This window comes from Nicotiana tabacum, chromosome 16, assembly GCF_000715075.1.
Source record: "Nicotiana tabacum cultivar K326 chromosome 16, ASM71507v2, whole genome shotgun sequence".
Taxonomy (NCBI): Eukaryota; Viridiplantae; Streptophyta; class Magnoliopsida; order Solanales; family Solanaceae; genus Nicotiana; species Nicotiana tabacum.
In genome coordinates this window covers 11665611-11675660 of record NC_134095.1, presented here as the reverse complement: position 1 = coordinate 11675660, position 10050 = coordinate 11665611, and the positions used below count along the sequence as shown (strand labels likewise).

Sequence of the window (10050 nt, the reverse complement as noted above, 5' to 3'; positions counted from 1 at the left end):
TTTTCATTTGAGCTCCAATCTCTAGTCCTCTGATTCTCAATTCCGCTGAGGACGAAATTTGGACCGCGGCCGCGTCAAGTAATTCCGCTGCCGCGCTATTTCACCGTAGTCAGCGGTCCCTGTCTGCCTTCAAAACACCTCTCTGAACCTCATTTTCGCTGGAAGCGTAATTGTGGCCGCCCCAAGCGGTTGTCCTTCCGCGGCCGCACTCTTTTATCACCGTCAGCGCCTTTTCTCTCAGCTTTGAACTTGTGCAGATTTCACTCTTTTATGAGTTGGTTATGATTTGATCCCAAATGATAAATAAGTTAAACAAAAAATAAGACTTAGTATTGAAATCAAGAGAAATAGCAAGCAACCTGGCTTCCGAAGGCAGTGATAAGAACAATATTAGACAGAAAATAAAGTTATGTTATTTAGCTTGAGAATAATGTATAGCATAAGTTTTGCCAGAGATATTTTTTGTTACAATGGTTGTTGAAGTCACTATTTACAACTTTACCTAGGGAACAAGATCCTAGGATCAAGCCTCTCTTAAATGACAATAAAGGAAGTCATTGATGAATATGTAACGACATGCCATGAATGCCAAAAATTTTCGCAACGACTGCATATTTAATACTGAGGAATATTCTTCATTAAATTCCATCTAGTAACAAATATTCGTTTGCTTCCGTTGACTGCGTTCCCTTGGGGATCTACCCGGTACCAACTGAAGCTATTGTCCTCGGTCTTGATTTTCATTCGATTTATCTTCCGTTTACCTCTGGTTTCACGTGTCACGCAATCATCCTAGCATTTAATATAAACTTATTTTACCCTATACATAATAAATTAATAGTATCATTTAAACACCAAGTTTTAACTTTCGTTGAGTCTTATTGTTTTTCTTTTGAGACCCCACTTGATGGACGAAGGTAACATTGTGGAAGACAATATTGCTGGTTCTGGATTGCAATGTTGAACTTCATCAATTATGTGGGATTCCATTTGACATTGTTGAACTTCGTAGTGTATTTATCTTCTTTATTAAGAGGGTAAGAAATTGAACTTAAGTGAGAGCTATAAATATTGATTTGACATGATCGTAGCATGCACCAATATAAGTACTTTGCGAGTAATTTTGAAATCTTATAACCTGCCTGCATTACGCCCTCTTAGGGTGCAATCTTTCTCTGGACCTTACGTTAATACGGAATACTTAGTATACCGAGCTGTCCTTTTTTTATTCCTATAGAAGATTAAATGGTTGAAGATATTTGGCTGGACAATATGATTCTAGCATAAATGTGAGATATAATGGTATGTAGTTAAAAGATATTAGTATTTAGAAGAATTAACTATCTTCATTACTTCTTTGAATTTGAAAAAGTTCGTGGAATTGTAATCAACTTTGTTTTCGTATTGAAAACAGACTTTGTCTTCCATTAATCAGGCCAAAATGTTTTCGAAGCAAAAAATCAGAAATGTTGTTTTCACAAATTAAAGTTAAAACTAAAAGTAGTGCTTTCTTTAAAGGCAATCCAAATACACTAGTAATATTTATCCAAAGTAGAACTTATCGGAATTACTGTAAACTGCTCAGATCAAAAATGAATAGGAAACACTGGAGGTTTCTTTGGTAGTTAATCCCAAAGTCGGTGACATAAACAATAGGGCAAATGAATTGCTTCAGTCGAATTTGACAGCGGACAACCTAGAAAGTCCAACTTTATATAGTAACTCCTAATGTAATCTTTGATTTGGTACGGATGATCTTCCTTAATCTTGGACGTGTAACATTTTGAAAGGTAAATTCCAAATTGATGGGAATTTATGTTAATTAATTAAAGAGGCAGAGATTAACTACACCTCCATCCTCATTGGTGCAAGTGAAACTCTTTATATTTAGTATTAGTATTTCTTAATATTCTTAGATTTGGTAAGAATAGTTTGCTTGTCATGCGCTTGTGATATTATTTTGAAATGAAAGAACTTTCTCTTCTCCACATTTAATTTCATGAATAAGTCAAGTTTCCAACAGTGTTTCTAGTTTCTAGTGTACTCAAGAAACTTTTCAAGGCAACTGTGTTTTTCTTGGGTCAATTCAATATATAGTATTTGGTTTGGTCCTACAATATTACTCTCGACTTGAATTATATATTTTAGGATTTGCTTTCGGTCATTTTATGTGTTGGCTAGCTAGCAAAGACGTATTTTATTTGAAGTGGATTCTCTCTTTCTGTATGTAGATATCAAATATGTTGTTAGCCAATGGGCGGACACAACAACTATATGAACCCTTTTCAGCGGTGGATTTAAAATTTAAATTTTATGAGTTTAACTTTTAAGGTTTTTAGCATTGAACACATTGTATTTTTAAAGTTGTGAGTTTATATTGCTATTTATTGTACTATCAGTACATTTTTACACGCAAATTATGCTCAAAAGTATTAGTTCAGTTGAACCCGATATCGATACATTACATCCGCATGCACCATTTCCTTTCTGTTATTGCCAATGCTTTCCAGAGTTCAGAAAAAAAAAATTATTATAAAGGACAGGCAAAACCCGAAGGTAGTTATATGCTCGCTTATGTAGCCAAATTATTATTGATCAGTAGTTAATTTAATTACTACCGTGAAGTTCCAAAGGGAGAAATGCCTAATATCGATTAATTTCTTGGCCAAAACTAGGGCGAGATACGTCCTTAAGCAATTGTGTCCTTAATTAAGCATGCCATAAGTTTATCTTGTACATTAATTGCTACGATCAATGTTTGATAGTATGGATCACATAAAAAATGTCTAAGATGTTGATCATAGAAGTTTATGAAATATAACCGTCCTACTCACTTTGCACTAATTCCACCAGTCTCTTATTCATTTTGATTAAACGATCCAAGAAAAGGGGTTTAAAGGGAGCAAATCCAAATTTACAATGTAAATGTGCTAGTTTATTCTTATACATTGAGGAATGTGGCATCGAGTAGTTTATTCTTATACATTGAGGAATGTGGCATCGAGTATTTAAGAAGCACCTGCATAATATATTTTTATTTTTATTTTTGGTTGTGGGGGGGGGGGGAGGGGGGTTAATTAAGAGATCTTTTATTGAAAGATGAAATTAAGTAGAGTTATTATAACGAGGAAGTGATCTTAACGATCTACTCCCTAAATAACCTCTGCGAAATATTAAAGAAATAAATAAAGATGGTTCATTTCAAAATAAGTCTTCACACTCAAGATAATTATGCGAGGCCTAGATACTCCCATAGCTTGCTAGGGGGTGCGCTGCTTTGTTGTCTTCACGGTAAATGTGTCTAACCGGTGGGTGGTCCATGGTAGCGACGAGGAACCTGAAATCATGTAAAAGATGAACATAAGCTTTTGATTCCACAGTGTGGTATAATAGAGAAATCAATATTGAAAGTACATTGGATTCAACGGAGGTAACTATTCACAGAATCTATTAATAAAACACACACACAAAAAATGAAATCTACATATTTGAATTAATGACAAAGAAAAGAATGACTATTATGGCGGAGTAGTTATGTCAAATCTCTTAAATATTTTTTTTCTAAATTAAATAATATGATTGAAATAATGGTCATCAGTCACTGCTGATAAGCTAGTAATACATATTTGATGAGATAGTCAAACACTTTTAGTCTCCTATAAAATTAAGCATAATGCAAAGAGTCAACAAGAATAAACTTGCAAACTAATACCATAATCAAAACAAAATTTAGTTATTATTGCAATGCTAGTTAATATCTTTATGGATCATATACCAAGAATCAAATATGTTTTATATAAAAAAATTAAAAAATGATTTTTCGATTTTTATTTTTTAAATTCAAAACCAAACTAATTAAGGAACGAAAACTTTTAAATATTTCGTCTGAAGCCAAACCAATAATTGAAAATGTAAACCAAATAACAAAAGAAATTGGTCCACTTTGGTTTTTCGATTTAATCCGCTAATACACTAATCAAAAGTATGTGTCATTGTATATATATTCTTGTAATTAGATTATTAACGGTAATAAGTTTGCTAAGCTCAGTCTAGAGTAAGTATATTAATATGTTTGTAACCACTTACATTTTATATCATTTAGATAAGGACTAAGTGCAATCCACAATTAAGTGTATTAATATGTTTGTAATCACTTACAGTTTATTTCATTTAGATAAGGACTACGTGTAATCTAAAGCATGTGTAATATGCTTGAACCACCTACTTTTTAAGTAATGGAAATATATAATAATGTATTCGTTATAGATTATTGATAGTTAAATGCAACATGCCTACAATTTCAAATGGGCTTTTCTCACTCTAGCGCCGAAAAAGTATATAAAATGTGTACAATTTTTGTATATATATATATATATATATATATATATATATATATATATATATATATATATATATATATATATATATATATATATATATATATATATATATATATATATATATATATATATATATATATATATATATATATATATATATATATATATATATATATAATTTGAAATCCGACTTTGATGGAGTTAATTACTGTGTGTAGATATTTCGATATAATAAACAAAAATGTAAAAGTAACAACGATACGAAAATGACCAAAGCAATTTTATTACAATGAAAAGTTGGCTAAAATATTATTAATTATTTTACCTTTACTCGTGAGGATAAAATAAGGGAAAATCAAATAAACTTATCTAATTAAGTTAACTCATAATTAATGTTTCAACATATGTGAAATCAGATAATTAAGACAAGGTTATATGTAATCTTCTATTTACCGTCTCTTTCTACCCCTTTTCATTCCTATATAAAGAAGCATCATCTCCACTCTGCTGCATCAAAAAAAAAGGATCACTACCCCATTCGTTATATGTTAGCATTCTGCTATATAAGCTCTGTAGCAAAAAGGAAGATGACTAATTTTGACTTATTTTTCTATATCTTTATATTTTTTCTTACTATCTTCTTATATTTTTGCTTTGTCACAACAAGAAATAAGAAACCATCATCCCTAAGGAAAGCTTATAAGCTTCCGCCTGGATCAATGGGGTGGCCTTATATTGGTGAAACTCTTCAACTTTATTCTCAAGACCCTAATATTTTCTTCATTAACAGGCAAAGAAGGTACCATTTTCACTCATTGTCCTTATTTTTAATTTAAGCGATTGAATGGACGGCTATTTAGGTTAATTCTTCTTTTACATTAATGGTTTTACAATGTTTTTCCAGGTATGGTGAAATTTTTAAGACTAAAATACTAGGTTGTCCTTGTGTCATGTTGGCAAGTCCAGAAGCTGCTAGATTTGTACTAGTGAACCAAGCTAATTTATTCAAGCCAACTTATCCCAAAAGCAAAGAGACTTTAATTGGTCAATCTGCGCTATTTTTTCATCAAGGAAACTACCATATACATATCAGAAAACTTGTTCAGACATCTTTAAATCCAGAAGCCATTCGTAACCAAATCCCTCATATCGAAGAATTAGCAATTTCTGCATTGAATTCTTGGGCAGGTGGACATGTTGTTAACACTTATCATGAGATGAAAAAGGTTGGTTTTACTAGCGCCTAGTGGATTTTACTTATATACACTGTCACTATAAACGAACTTTTACTGATATTTATCTTTTTTTGTGTGTCAGTATTCGTTCGAAGTAGGCATACTTGCTATATTTGGACATTTGAATGCTCATCTTAAAGATCAATTGAAAAGGAATTATAGCATAGTTGATAAGGGTTACAATTGTTTCCCTACAAATTTACCAGGAAGTCCTTATAGAAAGGCTATTCAAGTAAGTGTCATTTAGTCATTTCCCAATTTTGTAGGTTTTAACAGTGGGCTGAAACTGATGATCATGTTTTATGTGTGAAGGCAAGAAAGAGACTTGGGAAAATTCTAAGTGAAATCATAAGTGAAAGAAAGGAGAAGAAGCTAATAGAGAAAGGCTTATTGAGTTGTTTCTTGAATGCCAAAGATGAGAAAGGATTGGTATTAAATGAAGATCAAATTGCTGATAATATTATAGGAGTTCTTTTTGCAGCACAAGACACTACAGCAAGTGTTTTGACTTGGATTTTAAAGTATCTTCATGATAATCCTAAGCTTCTTCAGAGTGTCAAGGTAAATGATCTAGAAGATTCCGTTCATATTTTTTTTAGTGCTAGTAAAATGGCAGTCCCGTGCATAAAGCATCTCGTATTCACGCAGGGTTCGAAGAAGGGTCGCACTTCTAATAAGGGGTCATTTGGTTGGAAAATAAGTTATCCCATGATTAATTATCCTGGAATTAGTTATCTCATCCTCTCATAGGGATAAAAAAATACTACAATCCTGAGATAACTAACTTCCGGGATTAATTATATCATGATTTTAGTGATTTTTGTAAAAGGCCAGCTGCTTGTCTTAACCATAAAAAACTGTTGATTAGAAGACATTGTGATGTATGGTATTTAATGTTTGGCAATAATGTCTGTAATTATTGCAGGCTGAACAGAAAGCAGTCTGCCAGTCAAATGAACAAGAAAATCATGGGTTGACATGGACACAAACAAGAAAGATGCCCATGACTAACAAGGTAATAACAGTTTTACTTGAGAGACTATTGAAAATTGAAGGACCTAAAATAGTTTAATATTAACCTCTTCACAATGTGTTTTGTATAGGTTGTTTTGGAGACATTGAGACTAGCTAGCATTATATCTTTCACATTTAGAGAAGCTGTGGCTGATGTAGAATACAAAGGTAAGCCAGTGGAAAAAAAATTAATTCATTATATCTTTTTTTATTTGTCAGTTGAGGTTTTGGCATACTCATTTTAAAAAATAATAATATTTAGTAACATTAATTATAACGAGTTTAGTTGACTAACTTACACTTATCTAGTGTAGTATGGGTGGAAATGGACAAAAAAATAATTAATGTCTTTTTGGTTTTCAAAGTAACAAATATTACTGACCAATATTTTTTAACTAAAGTGACAGATAAAATAGACCGAAGGAAGTAATAATGATGTGGTCTAACCCCAAATAGCTCACCTTTGTATCATTTTGATTGATTTAAAAGGAACCAGGCAGAACTACTCTGAATCATAACTTTTGTTTAGATTTTATAATTGTAATAGAATATTTATTATTTAAATCGAGTTAAATTGGACAACAAATTTAAAATCCATAAACTTTAAATTTGAAAAACTAAATGAATTTGTAAATATGGGTGTAGGGTACCTAATTCCAAAAGGATGGAAGGTAATGCCTTTATTCAGGAATATTCATCACAACCCAGAGTTCTTTCCTGATCCACAAAAATTTGATCCTTCAAGATTTGAGGTACCACTCGACCTTTTATATTACGTGTACTACTTCTTAATAATTTTCTTTACCTACCCCATCACTTTACTAGTTTAAAAAATTAATTATTCATATTTATTTGCAGAATGTGCAAAAACCCAATACATTTATGCCATTTGGCAGTGGAGTACACGCTTGTCCAGGGAACGAACTTGCCAAGCTGGAAATTCTAATTATGACTCATCATCTTGTCACTAAGTTCAGGTATTGTTTTTTTAATAATTCTTCCAATACTTATAAGATCATAACATATTAAATCATGTTTTTTAATGAGTTAATAATGGATAACGTGTCATCTAATGTGAAATAATGCAACGTTTAGTACACTTGCTAGCGTTGCCTCAAAAGTAACAAACTTCATTAAATATAAAGTAAACTGTGTTTGGCCAATCTTTTTTTTTTTTTTTAAATGTATTTTTTTTTTCTAAGTCGAAGTATTTGGCCATACTTTTTGAAGAAAAAAAGTATTTTTGAGTATAAGCAGAAGCAATTTTGGAAAAACAGAAAAAAGTAGCTTCTCTCCAGAAGCACTTTTTTGAAAATCACTCTTGAGAAAAATACACTTATAAGCACTTTTTTACAGCTTGACCAAATACTAATTGATGCTCAGCGTTTTTCAAGTTAATTAGCCAAACAAAAATTGTTTCACACCAAAAGTATTTTTGAGAGAAGCACTTTTTTGTCGTTTGAGAAAAAAAGTTCTCAAAATAAGCTGATTTCAAAAGTTTGACCAAATATGCTATAAGCGAGTTTAAAGTGATTTCTAGACCGACACTCACCATGCTCGATAATTTCAAATAAAAGAGTTCGGAGCTGATCTATAACCACCCTCTTACAGTCTTACTCACGACGAACATGCTATACATGAGATGCCAACGTCATGATTTAGACATTCACTATATTATGATCTTGTTACGTTATAACGCTATTCTATAATGAAGCATGCTATTATATTTAAGTTAGTGGAATTGAGACGTAGTTAATTGACTAATACGTTTTATTTGTAATTTTTATTGTTATTTATAGGTGGGAAGTGGAAGGATCTAATAGTGGGATTCAATATGGACCATTTCCTGTTCCAGTGGGTGGACTACCAGCAAGATTTTGGAAAGAATCTACCACTTCAACCTAAAGGCACTGAGCAGCAGAAACAAAAATGGCTGTTCTGATTTGCATATCTCAAATGATTCATCAATCTTATCCAAGATTGTTGCTCATCCCCAAGAAAAAAAAAACAACACATAGGGGATGAAAGAGATCTCCATTTTTCAATTAGTACTTTCTTACTATAATTTTCTTTTTACTACTAAAGGTATTCTTAATTTTGAGTACCTTTACAGCTAGCATTTTGTACCATTTCAATTTGCAAGAATTGGAATTCATAAAGTGTAAAAATTTGATTTGAGCTTTGAATCATTCATTCTTTTAGTATCCTTTATTTTGGCTTTTTGTGAGTCCATTACTCAAATAGTAACTCAAGTACGGTAAATTATCTACTAAAGTCACTTTTCTTTTGTTTGTATCAACAAAGCCACTTAACTATGTCTATATCACTCAGAAAGTCGCTCAATTAGATTTTCAAAACTTTGGATTGCCAAATACCTATTTTACCCTCTAAATTATAAAAATTTGTCTTTTTTTTAAACTTTTTAATATTATAATTTTTTTTCTTTTTAATTTATATTATGGACTTACCTATAGAATAAATAAATTTTATTTATAAATTAAAAATAAAAGGTATTTAAACATATATAATGCTGGAATAATAAAATATTGAGCATAATGAAAAAATTAATTAAAATAATTTGTTTGTAATAATAATTTTAATATTAATAACAAAAAAAAACAAAAAATCAAAAATTTATTTACACAATTGGAAATGAAAGAAAATAAAGTTTCTAAAGTAAAATATATATTCCATGCACGTAATGTAAAAATAATTATTTAAATAAAGGCATTTTTATAATATACATTATATATTCTTGAAAATTATACTCAATTATATTATTATTCTGACATTATATAAGCTGAAAAATAATTAATTTTTTTATTTTATAAATAAAAATATATATTTTTTCTATAAGTAAGTCCACAATGTAGATTAAAAAGAGAAAAATGATAATATTTAAAAAAATTAAAAAAGAAGATAAAAGTTGATAATTTAAAGGGTAAAATAAGTGTTTGACAATTAAAAGTTTGAAGAAATTTAATTGACTGATCTTATGAGTGTTATAGATAATTAAATGACTTTCGTGTTACAAACGAAAAAAAAATAACTTTAATAGATAATTTGACATAATTAAATGACCATTTAAATATGTACTCCTCCAGCTTTTTTGTTGACATAAAAATTAAATAGACTTTGCCCATGTGTTGGGATGGGAAATGGTATTTTCGCCATCTTGTTTTAATATCTTTTGCTTTTGCCATGTGTCTGCTCAGTACAAGTCCTGTCTGTAAGGTCCTTATCAGAGAGGCTATTGAAGAGCCAAGTGTTGAAGGTTATATTGGGTGAGTTTTAAAGTGGTGGGTGATCTCTAAGCTGGAGAGCACAATACCAAAAAATGGGGGGACAACTTTTGATTGACCTTGGACACTGCTAAAATGTGGCTAGTAGAGTTTGTGGCATTTAAAGAATTTTACCCTTCTGGTTCACTGTCTCTATTCCTCTGTGTATTAGGAGAGACA

The 10050-nt window shown here is 30.8% G+C and overlaps 1 protein-coding gene across 1 annotated transcript; it reads left to right on the top strand.

Annotated features, from left to right (window-relative positions):
* The first annotated feature begins 4844 nt into the window (after positions 1–4844).
* On the top strand, positions 4845–8782 carry LOC107760423 (abscisic acid 8'-hydroxylase CYP707A1-like). Its single transcript, XM_075232595.1, has 9 exons — positions 4845–5139; positions 5245–5566; positions 5658–5807; positions 5888–6136; positions 6501–6590; positions 6679–6757; positions 7235–7341; positions 7448–7566; positions 8389–8782. The coding sequence occupies exons 1-9, from the start codon at positions 4886–4888 to the stop codon at positions 8492–8494; spliced, it is 1476 nt and encodes a 491-aa protein (XP_075088696.1). The 5' UTR covers positions 4845–4885; the 3' UTR covers positions 8495–8782.
* The last annotated feature ends 1268 nt before the right edge of the window (positions 8783–10050 follow it).